Raw genomic sequence first — 23,985 nt, 5'->3', positions numbered from 1 at the left:
GAGACCCAAAATTTACCTCCGGGTTCTGGGAAAGTCTGCATCGTGGAATGGGTACCAGGCTCACTTTTAGTACTGCATTCCATCCCCAAACGGATGGTCAGTCTGAACGGGTGATTCAGATTTTGGAGGACCTACTACGAGCATGTATAATGGACCTCAAGGGAAATTGGGAGTCAAAGTTGCCCCTGATAGAGTTCACTTATAATAACAGTTATCAAGCTACAATAGGTATGACTCCATAGGAAGCGTTGTATGGAAGAAAATGTAGAACACCGTTGCATTGGGATGAGGTCGAGGAGAGGGTAGTTTTGGGCCCGGATATAGTAACCCAAACAGTGCAATTGGTGGAGAAAATTCAGAACAGGATGCATGCAGCTCAAAGCCGGCAAAAGAGTTATGCTAATCAGCGACGAAGAGATTTGGAATTTGCAGTAGGGGATCACGTGTTCCTTAAAGTGTCACCAATGAAAGGGGTACTGAGGTTTGGGAAGAAAGGGAAACTCAGTCCAAGATATATTGGGCCATTTGAGATTCTGGACAGGATTGGAACTCGAGCTTACCATGTTGCTTTACCACCAAATTTGTCCGGGGTACACAATGTGTTTCATGTATCCATGCTTAGACGATACATTGCTAATCCATCTCATGTGATCGGTCATGAGTCCATGCAGTGGACGCCAGATCTGACCTATGAGGAACAACCAAAACAGATCCTAGATCGCCAAGTCCGGACATTGAGGAACAAGGAAATCAAGATGGTGAAGATCCTATGGGGGAATCAGCAGATGGAGGAGGCCACCTGGGAAACTGAACAAGATATGCACAACCGATACCCTGAAATATTTTGTAAGTCAAATTTTGAGGACGAAATTATTTTTTTAGGGGGGGAGAATTGTAAGATCCCCCAAGCGTTAGATACGCAATTTGAATAAGGTAAAATAAAATTGATAAATTAAGATCTCATGAGCAACAATAAAGGAAATCATCCACTAAATTTTCTATGAAATTTAGGAAAGTTAAACGAAATGGTACGACATCATAAAGTATTTAATAAAGGGATTAAAATGGGGGTTGATGAATTATAATTACCCTAGGTTAGAGATTAAATTGCCCTAAGTATTAAGACCTAGGTATAAAAGCTTCTCAACCATCTTTCCCACACCCATCCACTGTGCCCTAATCGCCGCCTGATCTCTTCCTCAACCCCTCGCTGGACCGATCAAGCTTGTCACCGAGCTCAGATCCCTACTCCAACATTTCACCACCTCGACGACTTTGCGGGAGCATCGCGAGCGGGCGTGGAGTCCAGTGACGACCACCAGCGACTACGGCTAGGGGAAGGGCTTCAACAGAGAATCGCGGAAGGGAAGGCAAGTACATTTCCTTATGAAGCTGTGAGATCTGTGGGGTATGGAATAACACCTAGGAGATTTTGGAATGACTGTTAGAAGCTTCGATTGGCCCATTTCGTGAAGATCTTGTTAGATTTAGGGATTTTACAATATTCATGGTCGATTTTGTGCGTTCTTGACTCATCGTTTGAGTTCTTTGCGATTTCCTACAACGGATGATTTGAGTTAGAGTTCAGGATTTCGTTTCTTTGATGGATAATGAAGCTACCTATGTTTGTGGATTCTGTTCGATTGTTTCTTCCTTGATCGTGTTTTGAATCGGTTGAGGCTTCGCAATGGTTTTGCTCTTACCGTTGGGTCTTGGAACTTTTGTTAGTGTGGACTGTTTTGGTGGGCTCGATTCATTACAGAGAGATTTACTCGTGTTTTATGGGGTGATTGTCCATCTATTAGAGCGTTCGGATTTGATTTCTTCCGCCGAGGTTTGATTCATTGAGTAAATGTAGGAAACCTATTTGTTTAAGTGCCTGACTGAATTGCTGGTTGGTAGATTGAGTATGAATTGTTTTTTTTATGAAGTTCTAGTTTGGGTAAGGTTCTGTGAATGATTTCACTTGTACTCGTGTCTTCTATGATGTTAATTTCAGAATTTGTGTGATGTTCTTGCATGGTTGCGAATTTCGGAAGGTCATGCTTAGTAAATTTCTGTTCGGGTATTTCATGGTTGGTGTTTGAATTTCTTCGGATTGGACATGGTTTTGATAGCTAGATTTTTTTTTTGTTTGAAGTAGGAATTCGGTGAATTTGCTGGCTACTCAAACAACGCATGAATTCTAGCTGGTAGGAGTTGTAGAGATCGGGTTTAGTATGATGGTAATGTGATGAATTGCCTTGCTCTTTAACATAGTTGCTAGTATGTCTTATTTGTTTTGTATAAGGAATTAGCTGTTAAACTTGCTGGATCACAGGAATGCCCCTTTAAATTCTATTCTTCCTGATGATAATATTCTACCTATGATAGTTTGAGTTAAGTATTCTTTAGTACTCAACTTCGAATTGCTAATTTTTGATTAATTAATCTTATAGTTGTTTCTTTATTGAAGTATAAAGCAATTGCTCCTGTTTACTCTTGAGAACCTTAACTGTAAAAGGGAAAGGTTATATGAAATGAAAGGTTTACGGGTTGATTGGAAGGTGCTATTGACATACTTTTAAAGAGGATAAATTAAGTTTTCTATGTAGCTAATTCGTTGAGTATGAGCATACGTGGTGATAGTATGGGTTGGGTGCACCGGGATGAACTCCGGGGAGGGCTCTTCCAAACATGACTGATATTGTAATTTATTGTTAGCTTCGGTTATATGACTGCATGTTATCTAGGAGGTACCTCTAGGTTCATGGAATTGTTTACTGGCTCTAAATGTGGTTACCGGATATATGACATATTCATCTTATTAGCTACGTAGGAATACTGTTGCATGTTATATCTTTCTTATGTCGTACTTGGTTGTGCTACGTTTTCTTTAAAAGGCTTCTAGTTGTTATTTCTATTACTTTATGGATATCTTCATACTCATATTGGTTTGTACTTACTAGGTCGTAGACTCACCACATTTATATTATAGGTGAGGATGACTTCCAGGATATGCCGGAAGGCCCACGGACGGAGTAGACGAGGAGGTGGGATGGACACATGGTACTGTCCGTTGTCCGGGAATGTAGTGCATACTGGATCTACCACGAGAGATTTTCGTTTCTTAGTCATTTGGGTGGGGAATGTTGAGGAGTTATTGTTCTTATCAATAAATATTTGTTGATACAGTCATGTCAATTGGTTATAATAGTTCCCTTATGGTTCTACAATGTGATCATTCAAATCGTAGTTGTTGAGAGAGATTGGTATAAAAAAAAACTTGGGATGTTTCACTATTGGTATGAATAGTCCTTAGACCTGAAGTTATTACGGTTCCCTACATAAGACGTTGTATACTTTGGTGTCAATAAACGTCACCTGTAATAGGATGAACTATAAAGTCGATCACTAGGTACAATAACTTTTGTTGAGGGATGTGAGTGATGTAGATGAGATCTATCCCTTCCATATGACGAAAGTGATATCTGTGGGCTCCTTGATTAGTAGGACACAAGAATGCATGGTCATGCTCAAATGAGTCAATATGTGATATTGAATTTATTTGTTTTAGTGTGTCTACATAGAGATCAAGAAACACAAAGATTGATAAGAGGATGACATGATCTATGTCTCATTGATCAATCTAGATATCAAGGATAAAATGACCAAGTCATACAAGATAATAGTAGTTGAAAGGTGAAGTTGGATCTCGACATTCTCGTCACTTGGGTAGCAATGATGCATTGCTAGATGTCACTCATTGTTTATGTATCTAAATGCTGATTTGGATACATTGCCAACATTATAAGAATCTATTGGGTCACACACAAAGAACAAGTTGATTTATAGATCAGTTCATATGATGAATCATTGGATTAAATCTAATCCAAATTAGATTCATTGAGTTAGACTCAATTGGATCCAATTATTGGATTGAGTCTAATTTGAATTAGATTCATAGAGTCAATTTGGATTGATGTTCATGGAGTCAATTTAGATTGATGAGGTCAAATGAGTTAGACTCATTGGGTGAACTTGAATTCACCAAGGAAGAGGAAAGATCAATTTTGAATTGATCATGTAAAAGAAGATGAAAAGGATTATCATAGAAGATGAAAAGGCTCTTCATGAAAGATGACTAAAAGTCATTTAGGAAGGAAGAGCAAAAGGCAAAAGGGACTTTTGGTATTCCATTAGGGGTACAAAAGGTGAATTTCGGCCAATGAAGAAGTGTGTTTATTTTGGTCTTCTTCTCATCTTCCTCTTTTCTTCCTTCCTCCACCGAACCACCTTGCTTGGTTGCTTGCACAACCTTAGGTGATTTTATTCTCCAATCCTTGAGTTCGTGAGATGGACGAGAAGCTTGTTCATGTGGATACCGTTAGAGATGCGAATGTGTGATCGTGTTGAGATCCTAGCTGTTGAGAGATCGAGTGGACGCATCAAAGTATAACTCCCTACATCATGTAGAAACTTAGTATATGGTTTCCTTTCATATGGATCTTCTGAAAGGAACTAGATGTTTTCCGTTGCGCTTTTGCGTGTTTAACACCCTAGTTCCTTATAGTGGTATCAGAGCTACTTCTGAAGGCGTATACTAAGTTGCTAGAATTTTTATATGTGATATAGAAATTGCATGATATGTTTACTATGATTTGTAAAATGATGAGTCCCGGCTAGACTATGAGTCTCGACCAGATTGTGTCTCGGCCAAAATTCTGAGTCTCGATAAAAAATTGGTGTTTTGTTAGGAACGAAACATAATTGGTGTTGTAACCAGCAAGGTTTCGACCAAAGGTGTTTTGTTGGGAATGAAACATAGTTGGTATTGTGGGCAATAGGGTCATGGGTATGGCAGCAACTCATACAATGAGTATGTGAAATAATTTTTCACCGAGAGCGCTGCCCCCTTGACTCCTGCTGCTGGACTACCGTGGAGTTGCGGCTTATGGCTCTTTGTTGAAATCATAGTAGATTTTATATCATAAGGATATTGTGAATATATATGACATGGTGCATGATTATGACCCTTTAACCCTAATGTGATTAGATGTGTGTTGTAATTCATAATACGGCCTGCGTGTCGTGCCTTCATCTTTCATTACTCTAGTTGTAAATTTAGACTACCCTCAAATGTAACTCAAGGTTTCTTTTAGATTTTATAATGTACAAATTAGAGAGAAATTAGTCTACTAGACGATGGTGGAAAAGGAGGAGAATAACACACGACGACCAAGGAAGCACTTGGAGAAGATGCTTTGACCTAGGTTGACTTTTCGATCTTCTCATGGCTTGAGAAGATCGTAGATTATGGGGCCATAGCCATGTCACGTTTCATTTTGCATATATGTTGATGTGTGCTATGATTGTGTGCTAAGTGGTAGTTTAACAATAATTTAGTCCTTTTTTAATATATGCCTACCAAAGTTTGGTACTCACTTCTATCTTGATCAATTGTCATCAGGTTTTGTCAAAGCAAAGCGACTCAATTTATCTTGCTAGAGTATGACAGGACAATTGTGATGTCTGACTATTAAACTTTGGATGTGTTTTAACTAAGTTATATCAATTAGAATGAGAACTTAGAGGCATATCCCATATGATGAAATTCAAATTATACTTGTCTTAGGTGATTAGCCAAAAGTAACTCAAGATGAGCTATAATGTGGATTTCATAAGATGGGCAAACGAACAAATAGTTTTTTTCACCGAATGATACAAGAGTTACATAGGATATAATTAGTAAATGTTACCTACCTAAATTATACTAAGTCTTAGGCGATTAGCCAAAACTAACTCAAGATGTGATATAACATGGTTCTTGTCCCATATAAATGTCATCGCGATTGGATTTGGAGCTCGTAGTATGGGTAAAACCACATCTATGACTTGCTTCTACCAAACTTTAAAATTCAATGGGAGAATCATTTAATTAAAGTCCTAATTGAATGACTTAAATATGATACTTATTTCTATATTTTATTGTTGTAGATTATCATGTCGTCAAATACATCGAATACTCTCTCTCTATGATCTGTCCTTGATAAGGACAAGTTCAATGGAGCTAACTTCCTGGACTGGTATAAAAACTTGAGAATAGTTCTAAAGAAAGAAAGAAAACTGTACGCCCTAGAGTATCCCATTCCTGAAACACCCCCCATTACTGCCACTAAAGCTGATAAGGATGCTTATAAGAAACACCAAGATGATGCATTAGATGTATCATGCCTTATGCTCGCCACCATAAACTCTGAGCTTCAGAGCAACATGAGAACATGGATGCTTATGATATGGTTGAACATCTTAGATAGTTGTATCAAGGACAAACAAGACATGAGAGATTTGAGATCTCTAAGGCACTATTTCAGTGCAAAATGTAAGAAGGAAGTCCCGTAGAGCCTTATATGGTCAAAATGATCGGTATGTGGAGAATCTACAAAGGTTAGGAATTCCAATAGACCAAGAATTGGCCACTGACCTTATTCTACAGTCATTACCTGAGAGCTACAATCAGTTTGTCATGAACTACAACATGAATGAAATTGACAAACCACTGCCTGAGATGTTAAGCATGTTGAGAACTGCTGAACTCAACCTTAAGAAGCTAAAGCCTAGTATAATTTGATGGTGCCAAAGGGACAAAGGCAAATGGAAGCCTAAAGGTAAGGGTAAGACCCAAGCCAAAGGCAAGTGAAAGACTCATGCACTTAAACATAAAGACGGGGTTTCTAAGAAGGAACCTGCTTCCACTACGGTGAGACCGAACATTGGTAGAGGAACTGCAATGTTTACCTAAAGGAACTGAAAAGGAAGAGAAGTGAGACTTCTGCCTCAGGTATATATGTTATAGAAGTCAATCTATCTATTTCTTCTTCATGAGTATTAGATACTGGATGTGCATCTCACATTTGTACTAATGTGCAGGGGTTGAGAAATAGTAGAGCATTGACAAAGGGCAAAGTGGACCTAGGAGTAGACAATGGTGTAAGAGTTGTTGCTGTCACTGTAGGAACATATTCCTTGTCTTTGCCCACTGGGCTTGTTTTAGAACTAGAAGAGTATTGTTATGTGTCTGCTTTAACCAAGAACATTATGTTGGATCGAGAAGCGTTAGAGGAGGGTGAATAACACTCGTGGCTTTCACTTTTCGTATTTGAAAGATGCACGAGTAAAGCAGCGGAATAAGAAATAAAATACACACAAAAAGATCCAAGTATTTTTACTTGGTTCGGAGCCTTGGACGACTCCTACTCCAAGGCCCACACTCGTTGAGCATTTACTTTGGGCAACAACTATATCGCGCAAAGGTTACAACTAGAGTATTACAAGTAAAGCAATAGTAGAATTGTAACTAAGTAATATCGACAACACAATATGGAAGTTTCGCAGCTTCAGGTTGTCGAGGTCTTGTCGTAGCTTAATTGGAATGTCTCGTTGGCAGCGTATTGCAGAAGGATTGCTCTTTTTGTGTGTCTTCAAGCTGCTGGTAGAGATCATCATATATAGACTGTTGGAGGTGCCTCAAAACCCCTTGAGGGCACCTCCAACACCTCCGAATCCGTAGCGTGGATCAGCTCTGAAGAAGTCTTCGCCTATCCACTTGAGGGCGCCTTCAGCCTCCTTGAAGGCGCCTTCAATGCCGTCCGGGGCGCCTTGAGCTTCCATGAGGGTGCCTCCAGCTTCGCTGCGCATACTTCATTTCTTTTGCACCCGAGGCGCCTCCAAGCTCCATGAGGGCGCCTTAGATACTGTTCATCCGAGACATAATGTGCTCTTTTGTCCCTACAAGATAGGTTAGTCCACAGAACAATAATATATCCTGTAAAACAAAGTAAGCACATAAATAATAACATAAACAAGAATGTATGGTAGTCACCAGACTGTCCGGTTCTGACTTCGGATTTTCGACCGAAAACCCTAGGTCGAACCGACGCCTACTGTTCCCTCCACGGGGAATGCGTCCTCACCTACTCCACTCAAAAGAGCATACCTGATGCCAGTTCAGTCCTCCAGACCAACTGGACTTTCTGCCTAGGGTTACCTCCCGCTAGGACATAGGGTTACCACTCTCTAGGATTTTTCGCCACCTAAGGTTACCTCCCCCTAGGACCTAAGGTTACCCCCCCCTAGGATTTTCCTCCACCTACGGTTACCACCCACTAGGACCTAAGGTTGTCACCCCTTAGGATTTTCCTCCACCTAGGTTTACCACCCCCTAGGACCTAAGCTTATCGCCCCTTAGGGTTTTCCACCACCTAGGGTTACCGCCCCCTAGGACCTAGGGTTAGCACCCCTAGGACCTAGGGTTAACACCACCTAGGGTTTTTCACCTGCCTAATCGCAGTTAGGACTTTTGTCTAAGAACACTTAGGACTTTCCTGCAAAGCTCATTCAGACACATTAAATAATAAAACAACTTAACTTGAATCCTTTGACATAATCAAAACATAGGTTCAATCGTCGGATGTTTCCTGCACCAACACATTATATCTATTTCTTGTTTAGACAAGAAGGGTTTTTTATTTGTAATAAAGGATAAATATTGTTCTGTTTATTTGATTGATATGTTCTACTATAGTGCACCTCTAATAAATAGACTCTATGTTCTAGACTTTGAAAACTCAATCTATAACATGAAGACCAAACAGTTTAAGTCTAATGATTTGAACTAAACATATCTCTTGCATTGTCGCTTGGGTCACATAAATGAGAGTCGCATATCCCAGCTCCATCAGAATGGACTTTTGGACTCATTTGATTTTAAATCATATGAGGTATGTGAATCTTGTCTTCAAGGTAAGATGACAAAGACTCTATTTAGTGAACATAGCGAAAGAGCTAATGACTTGTTAGAACTCGTGCATACTGATGTATGCAGCTCTTTCAAAATAGCAGCTAGAGGAGGCTATCATTACTTCATTACCTTTACTGATAATTTTAGTCGGTACGACTACATGTATCTGATGAGACACAAGTCAGAATCCTTTGAAAAGTTCAAAAAATTCAAGAATGAAGTACAAAACCAACTTGGTAAGAGTATTAAGATGCTTCAATCAGATTGAGGTGGAGAATACCTTAGCCAAGAGTTTCATGACCATCTCATTGAGTGTGAGATCATATCTCAACTTACTCAACCTGGAACACCACAATGGAATGATGTATCAGAAGGAGAAATCGTACTTTATTAGATATGGTATGATCGATGATGAGTCAAACAAATCTTCCTACTTCCTTCTGGGGACATGCTCTAGAGACGGCCGCTTTCACACTTAACCGTGTTTTATCTGAGACTGTCATAAAGACACCATATACGATATGGACTGGGAAGAGTCCCAAAATGTCTTTCATGAAGATTTAGGGTTGTAAGGTTTACATTTGACGACAAGTCTCAAATAAACTAGGACCTAAATCAGATAAGTGTTATTTTATAGGATATCCCAAGGAAACAAAGGGATACTACTTTTATAATCCCGCACAAGGAAAAGTGTTGTTGCCGGAACTGGTGTCTTTCTAGAAGGGGAATTTATTTCTAAAAAACTTAGTGGAAGTAATGTCGATCTTGATGAAATTCAAGATATACAAACTACCACCGACACCTTGATGAAAACTGAACAAGAACCACAAGATGTTGTGGATCATGATTTTGTTACACCACAAGAAGTTATGGAGCAACAACCTGTTCAAGTAGCACAAGCTTTATGCAGATATGATATGACCCGTCGTCAAATAAGAGATATTATTTTCTTTTTTCTGACAATGGTGATGTAGTGCTAGTTGGTCTCAATGAGCCTATATCTTATTAGGAAGTTATACAGAGCTCAAATTCTAAGAAATGGCTAGAGGTCATGAGATCCGAAATGGAATCAATGTACACTAACCAAGTATGAACTTTGGTTGATCCACCTAAAAGGATCAAAGCCATTGGATATAAGTGGGTCTTCAAGATGAAGACTGACATGGATGGTCATATGAATACCTATAAAGGTAGATTGGTGGCTAAAGAATTTAAGCAGATTAATGGTATAGATTATGATGAAACCTTTTCACCAGTTGCGATGCTAAAGTCCATTCAGATCATGCTTGCTATTGCAACTTACTATGATTATGAGATCTGACAGATGGAAGTCAAAACCATATTTCTTAATGAAAATAAACTCGAGGATGTGTATATGACACAACCTAAGGGGTTTGTAGATCTAGAGCATGTTGGAAGGGTATGTAAGTTGTAACGATCTATATATGGATTAAAGCAAGCTTATAGAAGATGGAATCTTCGATTCAATGATGCGATCAAAGCATTTGGTTTCATAAAAAATGAAGATGAACCTTGTGTCTATAAGAAGGTTAGTAGGAGCATAGTCATCTTTCTCATATGTATGTAGATGATATACTTCTAATTGGAAATGACATCCCTACTCTTCAGTTAGTGAAGACTTGGCTTAGGAATTATTTCTCAATGAAGGACTTAGGTGAAGCAGCCTACATTTTAGGCATCAAGATCTATAAAGATAGATCTAAGAGATTTCTTGGTCTAAGTCAAAGTACTTATATTGATAAGGTGTTTAAATGTTTTGCCATGCAACATTCCAAGAAGGGATTCCTGCTAATGTCACATGGTGTTAGTCTTTCAAAGAATCAATGCCCTTCTTCTAAGGAAGAAAGGGACTCCATGGATCAGATTCCTTATGCATCTACTATGGGGTCTATCATGTATGCCATGTTTTGTGCTTGCTTAGATGTCTCGTATGCATTAAGCATGACGAGTAAATACCAATCAAATCCAGGTTAAGATCACTGGACGACAGTAAAGAATATTCTTAAGTACTTGAGAAGAATTCAAGATTATTTCTTGATCTTTGGAGGCGATTAAGAGCTTGCTATAAAGAGTTACACCGATGCTAGCTTCCAAACTGACAAGAATGATTACAGATCGTAGTTAGGGTATGTATTTTGCTTAAATGGTGGTGCTGTGAGCTGGAAGAGTTCAAAGCAAGATACAGCTGTTGATTCTATAACAAAAGTCGAGTACATTGCCACTTTAGCTACAACTAAAGAGGTTATTTGGATCAGGAAGTTCACTACAGAGTTTGGTGTTGTTCCTAGTATAGTGAACCCAATAGGCCTCTATTGTGATAATAATGGGGCTATTGCACAGGCTAAGGAACCTCGCTCTCATTAGAGATCCAAACATATATTATGGTGATTCCATCTCATTCGCAAGATCATCGATAGAGGAGATGTGAGGATATGCAGAGTACCGACCAATGCTAATATTGCGGATCCCTTAACCAAGGTTTTGGCACAAAGAAAGCATGATAGTCATACTAAGTCACTGGGTATTAGATATTTCAGTGATTGACACTAGTGCTAGTGGAAGATTGTTAGTATTAGCCCTAGTACCAGAGATGATTGTAAAGGGTTCATTTTGTATCATATTTCATTATTAATAAAAGATAAAGTTGGTTATTATATTTATTTCAATTCAGTGCCAAATAAATAAATATAATAATGTCATACAGTAGGAGGTTCTAATCTACAACATATCAATTAGTTGAATTGATAGTGAGATATTGTTGATATACACAGAACACTACTTTTAACTATTATTAGTCAAGTATTAATATGCAAGGACAATATTAATGCGTTGAGACTAGCATGTAGGTCAACGGATGACTTAATCTCATAAGTCATAAATATGAAATATCATGTTGACACATGGGTATATATTAGAGAATATATACTGAATGCCCCGCTATAACAATGTTTCATGGATCGTTATATGAATGTCATAAACATTCTCATGTGACTATAGGTATGAATAGTCCTTAGACTTGAAGTCATTCCGGTTCCCTACATAAGGTGTTGTATACTTTGATATCAGTAAACGTCACCTATAATAGGATGGACTATAAAGTCGATCACTAGGTATACAATAACTTATGTGGAGAGATGTGAGTGATGTAGATAGGATATATCCCTTTCATATGACAAAAGTAATATCTGTGGGCCCCTTGATTAGTAGGACACAAGAATGCATGGTTATGCTCAAATGAGTCAATATGTGATATTGAGTTTATTTGTTTTAGTGTGTCTACATAGAGATCAAGAAACACAAAGATTGATAAGAGGATGACATGATCTATGCCTCATTGATCAATCTAGATATCAAGGATAGAAGGACCAAGTCATACAAGATAATAGTAGTGGAAAGGTGAAGTTGGATCTCGACATTCTCATCACTTGGGTAGCAATGATGTATTGCTAGATGTCACTCATTGTTTATGTATCTAAATATTGATTTGGATACATTGCCAACATTATAAGAACCTATTGGGTCACACACAAAGAATAAGTTGATTTAAAGATCGGTTCATATGATGGATCATTGGATTAAATCTAATCCAAATTAGATTCATTGAGTTAGACTCAATTGGATCCAATTATTGGATTAAATCTAATTTGAATTAGATTCATAGAGTCAATTTGGATTGATGTTCATGGAGTCAATTTGGATTGATGAGGTCAAATGAGTTAGACTCATTGGGTGAACTTGAATTCACCAAGGAAGAGGAAAGATCAATTTTGAATTGATCATGTAAAAGAAGATGAAAAGGATTATCATAGAAGATGAAAAGGCTCTTCATGAAAGATGACTAAAAGTCATTTAGGAAGGAAGAGCAAAAGGCAAAAGGGACTTTTTGTATTCCATTAGGGGTACAAAAGGTGAATTTTGGCCAATGAAGAAGTGTGTTCATTTTGGTCTTCTTCTCATCTTCCTCTTTTTTTTCCTTCCTCCACCGAACCACCTTGCTTGGTTGCTAGCACAACCTTAGGTGGTTTTCTTCTCCAATCCTTGAGTTCATGAGATGGACGAGAAGCTTGTTCATGTGGATACCGTTAAAGATGCGAATGTGTGATCGTGTTGAGATCCTAATTGTCGAGAGATCGAGTGGACACATCAAAGGTATAACTCCCTACATCATGTAGAAACTTAGTATATGGTTTCCTTTCATATGGATCTTCTGAAAGGAACTAGATGTTTTTCGTTGCACTTTTACGTGTTTAACGCCCTAGTTCCTTACATGCAGCACATAAAGGATTCAAGTTATACCAAATGGATGTAAAGTTCGCATTCGTTAATGGGTTCATTAAAGAAGAGGTTTATGTAAATCAACTCCCAGGATTTCAGGATTTAAACCACCCAAACTATGCCCTTACGTTAAAGAAAGCTTTATATGGATTAAAACAAGCACCTAGGACCTGGTATGAACGATTATCAGCATACCTAATATTTAAAGGGCTTAATCAAGGACAAATAGACCAAACCTTATTTGTTAAAATCTTAGAGAAAGAAATCTTTATAACTCAAATTTATGTAGACAGTATAATCTTTGGCTCGACAAATACTAAATTTTTAAAAGAATTCATTAAATTAATGAAAAATAAATTTAAAATGAGCTTAGTAGGGAAACTCAATTTTTTTCTTAAGATTACAAATAAAATAAACAAAAGAGACAATTTATGTTTTTCAAACAAAATATACCAATGAGTTAAATAAGAAATTTAGAATGAAAAATGTTTAAAAAATATTAATACCCCAATAGCAACTAATGTTAAAATTGACTCTGACTTAGATGAAAAACTAATAGACTTAAAATATTATAGAAGCACAATATGAACTCTACTTTACCTAACTGCAAGTTGACCTGATATTTTATTTGCAATAGGTATATGTGCTAGGTACCAATCTTGTGCAAAAGAATCACACTTAACTAATTTAAAAAAGGATATTTAAATACATTAAGGGGACCCTAAGTGTAGGACTTTGGTATCCTAGGACTAGCACATTTGACTTAACTGGGTATTCTAACTCAAACTATACTGGGGGTAAACTAGATAGAAAAAATACAAGTGGAAGCTGTTAACTTCTAGGTCAGTGCCTAGTAAGTTGGTTCAGTAGAAAGCAACATTATGTTACCTTATCCACTACTGAAGTAAAATACATAGTCATGGGAGAATATGCATCTCAACTATTATAGATTATGTACACTTTAAAAGATTATCAATTAGAATATAAAAAAATAAAAATTTTAATTGATAAAATAAGTTCCATCAATTTAACTAAAAATACAATATACCATTCAAGGACTAAACACATAGAGGTAAAACATCATTTTGTAAGTGATCATGTAGCTAGGGATTGCTGGATCGAAAGTGGTAGAGGGGGGGGGTGGGTGAATAGCGCTCGTGGCTTTCACTTATCAGTTTTGAAAACATTCGAGTAACGCAGCGGAATAACAAATAAAACACACACAAGAAGACCTAAGTATTTTTACTTGATTCGGAGCCTTGGGTGACTCCTACTCCAAGGCCCACACTCGTTGAGCGTTTACTTTGGAAAATCACTATAAGTTCGCAAATATACAACGATGAAGTACAAGTAATGTAATAAATAAGTTATACCGACAACAGAAATACTAAGTTTGAAGCTCCTGGTTGTCGGGGTTGTAGAGCGTAGTTGGAGCGTTCAGAGCAGCGTACATGAGCACAGGTTGTTCAGTTCTTGTTTGTTGTTGAAGCTGCTTCCTGAGGCTCCTTTTATAGCCTCTGCAGGGCTGATCCATATCCTCAAAGCTCGGGATTAGGTTTGACCCAAAGCGGATTGGTCGACCAATCCCCACATTCGGTCGACCGATCAGATGATCTCCTCCTCATCCGATCCGATCCCCTCGACTTCGATCTGGTCAACTCCCATCCTTGGTTTGGTCGACCGATCCCAAGGTTCGGTCGACTGATCCCTCGACTGAACCCGGTCTGTAATATGGAAATCTGGTCCTTTTGTGCTACAGTTTGGTCGACCGATCAGGCCATTCGGTCGACCGATCATGGCTAAGTCTGACCTTGCAGAAATGTTAGTTTCCTGCAAAACAGAGTTAGACAAATAGCAAATAAAACAAATAAGTTGATAACTTTTGGGATGTCCAGTTCTGACTTCGGATTTCCTACTGGAAACCCTAGGTCGAACTGACGCCTACTGTTCTCTCTGCGGGGAACGCACCCTCACCTACTCCACTCAGGAGAGCATACCTGTTGCTAGTCCGGTCCTCCAGACCGACTGAACTTTCTGCCTAGGGTTACCACCCCCTAGGACCTAGGGTTACCACCTCCTAGGGTTTTCCGCCACCTAGGGTTACCTCCCTCTAGGACCTAAGGTTATCCCCCCCCCTTTGGGATTTCCACCACCTAGGGTTACCACCCATAGGACCTAAGGTTACCGCCCCTTAAGATTTCCACCACCTAGGATTACCACCCCCTAGGACCTAAGGTTGTCGCCCCTTAGGGTTTTCCTCCACCTAGGGTTACCACCCCCTAGGACCTAAGGTTACCACCCCTTAGGATTTTCACCACCTGAGGTTACCACCCCCTAGGGTTTTCCACCTGCCTAACCACAGTTAGGACCTTCCTGCTGTTGGAATATATAATAAAAGCCTAGATTTTTGTATAAACATTTACGTAGAAATAAAAATCATATTAGTCAAATATCTACATTTATAAGCTAAGTATAGTTGTTTAATTAATTTATATTATAGATAACATTGTGTGGTGTCATACACAGAAGATCATGTTATCAATTCCTTATAAATTATAAACAATAGCTCATGACTAAGATGGAAAGGAACAAACCATTGGAATAGTCGTAGTGTAATTTGGAATTAGTTTATCTTAACTATAAAATTACACTAGTACACTCTGAGTGTATTGAGCAGGACCATTTAAGGTAAGTTCTTTTTATACTGACTAAATAAAAGAATAAGACTTTTATTATTATGGAAGTGTGTGCTCTTAATCCTGATATAATAACAAGCACATATATCTAGTATTTATTTCTTTGACTTATCAATGAGTGAGATTTAGTTCGATAAATCAAGAGGCCCGATAAGTTGGGAAATGATATTATTTATAGTGTGTATTATTGATTATAGAAGGAAACTGTGTCCTAATAATCTGGGTTGATAATGTCCCCAAGAGAAGCTCATAAGGATTGTTATGTAAACCCTGCAGGTGGACTTAGTCCAACATGACGATGAAGTTGAATAGTACTACTCTTGGACTAAGATATTAATTAAAGTGAGTTGGCAGTAACTCATTTAATTAGTGGACATTTGACATCTTAAACACAGGGAGATTAACACACTCATGATAAGAAGGAACCCAAAATGTAATTTGGGATTAGTGCGGTAGTTCAATAATAATTATTTAGTGGTATGAATTATTATTGATGAAATTAAGTTGGGTGTTCGGGGCGAACACGGGAAGCTTAATTTTATCGGGAAACCAAAACCAATTCCTCCTCTCGGTCCCTATCGTAGTATCTTATTTATAAAGTATTATACCCACTCATACCCACCTTCTTACCCACCTTAAGGTGGTCGGCCAAACCTAGCTTAGAGCCCAAGCTAGGGCCGACCAAACCAAGGTGAGTTGGTTTCATTAGGTGGCTAGCCCTAGCTTGAACCCAAGCTTGGTGTGGCCGACCACAATAAATTAAAAGGTTTTTATTTTTTAAAATCTTTCTTATGTGGAAGCCATGGTTTTAAAAGAGAGTTTAAAATTTAAATTTTTTGTTTTATAATTTTCTACAAAAGATTAAGTGAAAGGTTTGATATATTTCCTTATTTGTAGTTAAAAGGAAGATTTTAATTTTTGATAAAACATTCCTTTTTTGTAACTATCCTCATGATTTAAAAAAGAGTTTTAAAATTAAATCTTTCCTTTTGTAGTTTCTACAAAAGATTAAGAAAAGATTTGATATCTTTTCTTATTTGTAGATTGAAAGGAAGATTTTAATTTTAGAGAAAACTTTCATTTTTGTAAATCATCCACATGTTTTAATAGAGAGATTTTAATTTATAAAAGTTTCCTTTTATGACCAACTATGAAGGGAATTTTCAAAAGAGAAATTTTTATTTACGGAAATAAATTAGGAAGTTTTAATTTTGTGTTTAAAACTTTCCTTGTTTGGAGGGATTAAAGTGGTCGGCCATATATAGTTTGAAAGGGAAATTTTATTAAACTTTCCTTTCATTGGCAAAGAGAATAAGGAAGTTTTAATAAAACTTTCCTTATTTGTCAAGACCAAGGAATATAAAAGAGAGGGTAGAGGCATCTCACCTCATAACAAGATATCTTCTTTGGTTCCTCTCTTCCTTGGTTAGTGGCCGACCCCTCTCTTTGTCTCCATCTCCTATTCTTCTTCCTTGGCCGGCGACATCTTCATCTCAAGGGTTTTGGTTGGTGGCCGGATTTTGTTAGAGGAAGAAGGAGAGATAGGAGGCTTTGTTTCTAGCATCCCTTGTAGCTTGGTGGTGGTGGCTAAACCTCATCTTCTCTTGGAGTTCTTGTGGTGGCCGAAACTTGCTTGGAGAAGAAGGAAGCTTAGGTGGTTCTCGTCTCGGTAGATCGTTGATAACTATGATTTTGGCTATATTATCTTGATTCATAATGCACATTTTTAACGGTCTTTTAATAGCTTAATCTCACATTTACATCATATTTCATAATTGCATTTGAATTTGGACTTAATTGTAAATTAACTTATAAATATGGTATTTGATGCTAATATTTGATTCTTATTTTGTAGGCATCAAAAGGGTCATGGACCCGATCAAATCAGACCACATTTGAGCTCAAATATAGGGCTAAACGAGGCGATCAAGCTTTGGATTGATTTGGACCGTTCGTTGAAGATCAGAGAGATCTGAGCCATCAGTGGAGAATCTGGTCCATCTGACCTAATGAGGAGCAGATCTTGTCCATAGATGAAGATCCAGAGGTTTTGATCCAGATCTGAGTTCATCCATCCGTTGATCAAGCCTTGAGTTAATTTGGACCGTCCGATCAGATTTGAGGAGGTTTAAAAGCCGCGTGAGGAACTATAGTGTCCCTGAGCTCGACGATCTCGTGATTTTGCTACAGTGTTCTTCTTCCTTCTTCCGCGACGCTGAAGCTCCCATTCCTAGTTCCAGATCCGCGAGCTAGAGTTCTTCACCGGCGGCGATTCCTGAGCTCCGGCGATCTTCGTCCGAGGTCACAGAGAGCAGTCGAGGGTGTTTCCCAGTCTGCAGTGTTGGTTCTGTTCTGCCACAATCCAGCTCGAGGGTGTTTCCCAGATCTGGATTTCCATCAGCATCAGAGCTCTCAAGGGTGTTTCCCAGAAGCTTCGATCACACTGCCATTTATCCATCCCATCAGCAACTCCACATTGATATGATCAATCAATTGAAGTCACAAATTCCAGAACTCAGCGTTGTTTCTTCGTGCGTTGAAAACTCCAGCCGATTGTGAGATCGAGGGTATTTCCCAGATGCTGTGAGGAGTCGGCTGGATTAGTTGGAAGCTTGGTTCTTCGCTGTTGGTTGCCCGAAGGATGTTTTCCAGAGGTAACTCTGTTTCACAGCAGAGTGGAGAAGATTGCTACAGGATTTGGGTTTGTGGAATGTTAGGGCTTTGTTTTCCTTATTCTTTGTCTTTGAATTGTCTCAAACTTGCTCAGATCATCAGATCTGATTCAATTTCCTTACCATTTCTTTTTTATTCAATTTTCTACAATTCGATTTCTGTTTTTGTTTGCTGCAATCCCAGTTATGTTCAACTATTAACTAATGTTGCAATCTATTTCTTATTTCGAGTTCCTTATTTCAGTTTAAGTTTCTGTAATATGAATCTTGTAGCTAACTAATTAGTTTGCAATTTCTTTCTACATGGAATTTCTTGTTTCAGTTTCTATAAGTTAGAGTTAATTTCGATTCATGAATTAAGAAAACTCTTGTTTGATTCATTGGATTTTATTGTGGTTGTTAAAGTGCTTGATTGTTGAATGAATCGCATTAACTTTTCCTTGTTTATCTCTATTAAGAGTGGTTGAATGAAGATGAGAATTGAATGTTTGTTGTTGCGCTTGATTGTGGAGTTGATTGTGATTATGAATTTGATATTATTTCAGTTTCTACAATTCGGTTTGAGCTCTGAATTTAGTTATTACTGTTGTTGAGAATAGAAGATGTGGTAATTAATTGATTGAATTTAATGATACATTAGAATCCGAGCTTAGTTGATTTTAGTTTGAGGATAAGGAAATGAATCAAGTGTTAATGAGAACAACAATGTTTTGCTCCTATTTTAGATTGTTCTAGAGCACTCTTGGGAATTAAATGTACTCAAGTGAAATGGGATTTTGATTGGAACCAATTCAAGAATGCACACACACTTATCAGTTATCCTTGGAAAAATACGACTTGGGACTCCTTACTACGACATGCTTTATCTTTAGTTAATTGGGTTCTAATTTTTATCAATTTGGGGTGCCTCGTGACATGCAAAAAGGCCAACACTAAATTTTGACGCCGTTGTCGGGGAGCAACTAACTAGTAGTGTGTGTTTATTTTAGATTGATCATTGAGTGATTTTATTTTGTTAGCATGTTGATTGATTTGATTGCTTATTTCTTTTTGTATTTTCATGTTGGTTTGTTCTTGAATTATTAAGTGTTTTTACTGTTCATATTTTCATGTGTATGAAACCTAATGCTCTTGAGTCTTCTAATCTTGATTTTTAGTGTTGTAGTGAAGAACAGGAGATTTCTTTAGCATGGATCCGTATTTTTAGAATTTTCGAGGTGGAATGGAGAGTTATCATTTTCAGCCTGAGTATCAAATTTACCCAAACATGGATCAACAAAATAGGTATGAGTCATTTTTAAATGGTTTTAATTCTAATTTGGTGGATAATTCATGTTTCAGGTATGAAAGTACACAAGGACAATTTATTGAGTCATATCTAGCTTACCAGAGTTCATATAGATTTCAAGAAGTTTCAACATCTTTTATGCCATATCCTTATCAACAAAACGATCCTCAGATGGAAGAATCAATATGGAAACTCAAGGAGATAATGCAACAAATGAGTGAGCATCAAGAGCAACAATTTTCAAGGATACAGAACATACAGATTTAGTTAGATCAAATTGTATCATCTATCAATCAGCTGCAAGCACGAAATTCCAGTGGAGAGATGGAAAGTAGCGATTCTGTCAGGTCTGACCCTACTTCTATCACTTCACATGATTTTTCTAGTATTTTTTGTGATAATGATATAATTATGCAAATTTCTGATCCTAATGATTTTGTTGTTGAAGATGTTGATAGTGATTCAGGTTCTGAACATGTTTTTGAAGATGATTTAAGTGTAGGGGATTGCTTACTAGAAGCATTACCTCAAGGATCACCTGATGATGATGATGAAGAGAGTGTAGGGACTTGTGTTATGGAGCTAAGCACCCAAGAATCACTACATGAGGTTGTACATTCACCAGAACCAGAGATTGAGCCATATCTTGATAAAAAGGAGGTAACAATCACCACTCCAGGTACCTATCAAGATGACAAGGTGAGTATTGTTTGTGATTTTTCAGAAAATTTCATAGAGGTACCGTTCATTGATTTCATTAGGTGTGATTCATTTCTTGATAAATTTTCTACCCTCACTAATATTCTCCTATCTTTTTATCCCACATGTATATGGGAGGTCTTGTCTTTTAATGTTGTTGTAGGAGAATACAAGCTCCCGGAGTGGATGTTTGAACTGAACCTCCTCCGTCCTCCAGAAAAAGCTTTGAAAGGAAAAATGAACAATAAAAAGAATTTTAGTGGAACAACAATTCCACCTCTACCGGTGTGGATTTTGTTGCTAAATCTTCTTCGACCACCGGAATTAAAGGGGAGTTGGTTCCAATTTCATTTTCTTATGCATTTAAATTCATGCTTTGTGTCTAATAAATTCTTTATGCGTTTCTTTGATTTCATACTTTACTTTTACATTTTACTTTCATACTTTGCATTTTGTTTAGTATACATAGCATTTCATTTGAATAAAATTCTTTATGAGAATTTTCTAAGTAATATCTTTAAGATGGTAAAAGTTTCTTAAATTTGATCATCAATTTTAGGTCATTTAATATGATTGAATGCTTTTCTTGCATGATATTGGTTAATTTGGTGGTGGATCCCAATTTGATCAATTGAGCTTTATTGCATATAAAAAAAATACCTAGAGAGGACCACTTTAAGCCTAAACACTATTTTATTTTGTGTGGCATGCACTCATAGCAAATGAAACTCTAGAACTTGCTTAGTTTCTTTTCAAAGTCACAATAGCGTTTTGTGTGCATGGAAATTGAGGATTTCGTCAATTTTGTTTCCCCTTATACTTTCCAATTCCTTCCTTATAATTTTCTTGAAACATTCTCATCTAGTATTTTAACCATTGCTCACTTCACCTTTGCTTGTAATTCTTTTATTGAGAGTTTGGTTGAATTCTTGATGAGTTAATTGCCAAGATGGACAAAGTTTTAAGTGTGGGGGAGGAATGATGAGATGATAAATTTTTAGAAATATTGAAGATTTTGTAATGGTTCAAGGGGATCAGTTCATTTTCTTTAATTTTGATCACTTGAATATGAATGACTTTGATTTTTCTTGGTGAAGAAAGGATTTAATCCACTCAAGGAAAAATATATAGTTTGAAGAAAATGAAGAAGTTGTGGAATCAATGTGCCAATGATGAGCTAATTCTTCCCTGTAATTTTCAAATCAGTGAGAAAAGGAATTGTAGGCATTGAAGAGTTCAAGAAGTGGAAGTTGAAGCTAATTTATAAGGATGCAAAACCTGGAATTTTTCAGTTGTACAACTGATTGATGCTGAATTTACTACAGTAGACTGCTGTAGGTGTTCAATGAAGCTTGATTTGGTTTTCCAACAATGCAATAGAGATGCACATATTCAGTTAAGTGATAATGAGTGCTAGTTATAATATCAAGAGAAGAAAAGGGATTGAAACTGATTTCTGGACTGAAATAGATTCCTTTAAATTGATTCTGAAATTTATTCCTATTGACGAGGCAACATTTGAAAAGTCCACATCGAATTCTAGAAGATTATGGAATTGTGGATGGTTCATCATGTTCAGCCATTTTCTGAATCAAATCAGAATTTCAAAGTTCTGCAGAAGCTTCTATTTAAACTGTTAATGCAGCTATACATTTCTGAACTGTTAGTTCATTACTGGGATTCTGTGGCGCGGATCAAGTTTTCAATGAATTGAAATTGGGAATATCATGAGATCTGATAAGAGGAAAAAAATATAGCCCTTGAAATTGTGAAGTATCAGAATTGTGTACCACTTCCTTGAATCGATTGCAAGTGCTCTGAATTTATATGTGGCAATTTGGAAATGTCAACAAGCTAGTGTAGGGCTCAACTCAATACAAAGCAGGATGTTTGAACTTTTATAAAGGGCAGATATTTGTGAAGCTGATTGCTGAAATGGAATTCCAGTTTTGTGCCAAGACAATTTGCTATTTCTGGATAGCAATAATAAAAATTTAGTTCTTAATATAATTTGTATATCACAACTTAAATCTATTGGAGATTAGTTGAATTCTGAGATGCAGCAATACTTAATCAGTTCAGAATCTGATTTCTTGAATTTGAAAACTTCAATGCCTTGCTGTCTCTAGATTCGATTTCCAGAAACTGGTTGAAAATGCTTTCCTGTCGCAAGCTTCTAAATAGAAAGAGTCTATTGCTGTACTTGATGTATCAACCTTGTCAAATTGTGTGCCTGGATTGTGTGGCAAGTTACTGATAAGTGGGGAGACTTAGTGAAGTTCTTGACTACTCAAAGACAACTAGCATTTCATTCTTCTCTAGTCTCTTGTGATTGAAAATATAGAATTAATTCTTGAAACTGATCTTGGGCAGCAATAATTACCATTGGTAAATGAAATCTCACAGGAATTCAACTACTCAATGGAAAGTTTAGGGGAAGCTAGGCATATGTAATATATATACATTTTCAAGCTGCACGGGAACTGATTGTTAAAAAAAAAAAGGTACAGAAAATGTAAATCCATGATGAATGGAATCAGACTTTTGAGATGTGATGTATGTATCAAGTTGAACATATGTTTTCTATATCCTATTGCTGTTTTATTCTAATGATACTTCAGAAGAAGTACATGTCCTTTTGTGTCCATTGGATGATTTTTTTTTTCGATTCTGATCAGTAGATACCAAGGGTTGCAGGATCTGGAGTAGAATGATGAATAGAGTGGTGTAAGTGAATAAGATGAAGGGGGCTGCTGCTGGAGTAATTCTTTTGAGGAATGCAGTTAAATAGTTTTATTAAGAGTAAATCATATTTGGGTGTTGTATGCTGAAAACTGCCGTGAGTTTGGAATTCTGATATTAGATCCCAACCTACTGGTAATTGCAGTGCTGAATTCAAGAATGTGGAATGAGTTTGAAGAGACTATTCTGGAATTTGGTTGTTGTCCATTTACTTGGCCGGAATTTTACAGGATATGCAGAATTGTAATATGTAATTAGAGTACCAGTTGTGTGTTAATTCATGCTACAAGCACATTGTATGCTTCAAGCTAAATTTACCCTAAGTATTCACTGTTGATACTTAATTCAGCAAGTTGAAGTTGCTTGTGCAGAAACAGAGAGGGATTCTTCATGCCAATTCAGGACAACAAGCAGGATCACTAATGCATGATGAAGAGAAATCTGGCGACGTGTTTAAGTTTGAAGAAACAAATGGTAATCTCGCATCAAATTACTGAAAGATGCAGTGTGCTATAAGAACATAAATGTGTAGGAATTTATTTAGAAATGCAAAAATTTTGTGCCAAAAGTGTATAAAAAATCAGACTTTGAAATATGAATTCAGAAAAAATTAGGCAGCAGAAATTAAGAGTTTAAAGAGCTGCAGAAATGAAGACAAGATGAATAGATAGCTTCCATAGTGAAGTTCCTAAAATTCTGATACAAGCTAAAATTACTTTGAATTCCAGCTAAGTTGTTACCTCATAGGATTGATACATTATACAATCGAATGATAAATGGAATTGAGATGGAGAAGTGAATCCTTTGTCATCT

At 37.2% G+C, this 23,985-nt stretch overlaps 1 protein-coding gene across 1 annotated transcript; it reads left to right on the top strand.

The window, feature by feature from the left end:
* The first annotated feature begins 365 nt into the window (after window positions 1-365).
* On the top strand, window positions 366-23,669 carry LOC121979614. Its single transcript, XM_042531609.1, has 3 exons — window positions 366-846; window positions 23,318-23,415; window positions 23,544-23,669. Exons 1-3 carry the CDS (start codon window positions 366-368, stop codon window positions 23,667-23,669), a joined length of 705 nt encoding a protein of 234 aa, XP_042387543.1.
* The last annotated feature ends 316 nt before the right edge of the window (window positions 23,670-23,985 follow it).

Source organism: Zingiber officinale, chromosome 5A (assembly GCF_018446385.1).
Source record: "Zingiber officinale cultivar Zhangliang chromosome 5A, Zo_v1.1, whole genome shotgun sequence".
In the NCBI taxonomy this organism is placed as follows: domain Eukaryota; kingdom Viridiplantae; phylum Streptophyta; class Magnoliopsida; order Zingiberales; family Zingiberaceae; genus Zingiber; species Zingiber officinale.
This window is presented reverse-complemented; position numbering and strand designations above follow the sequence as displayed.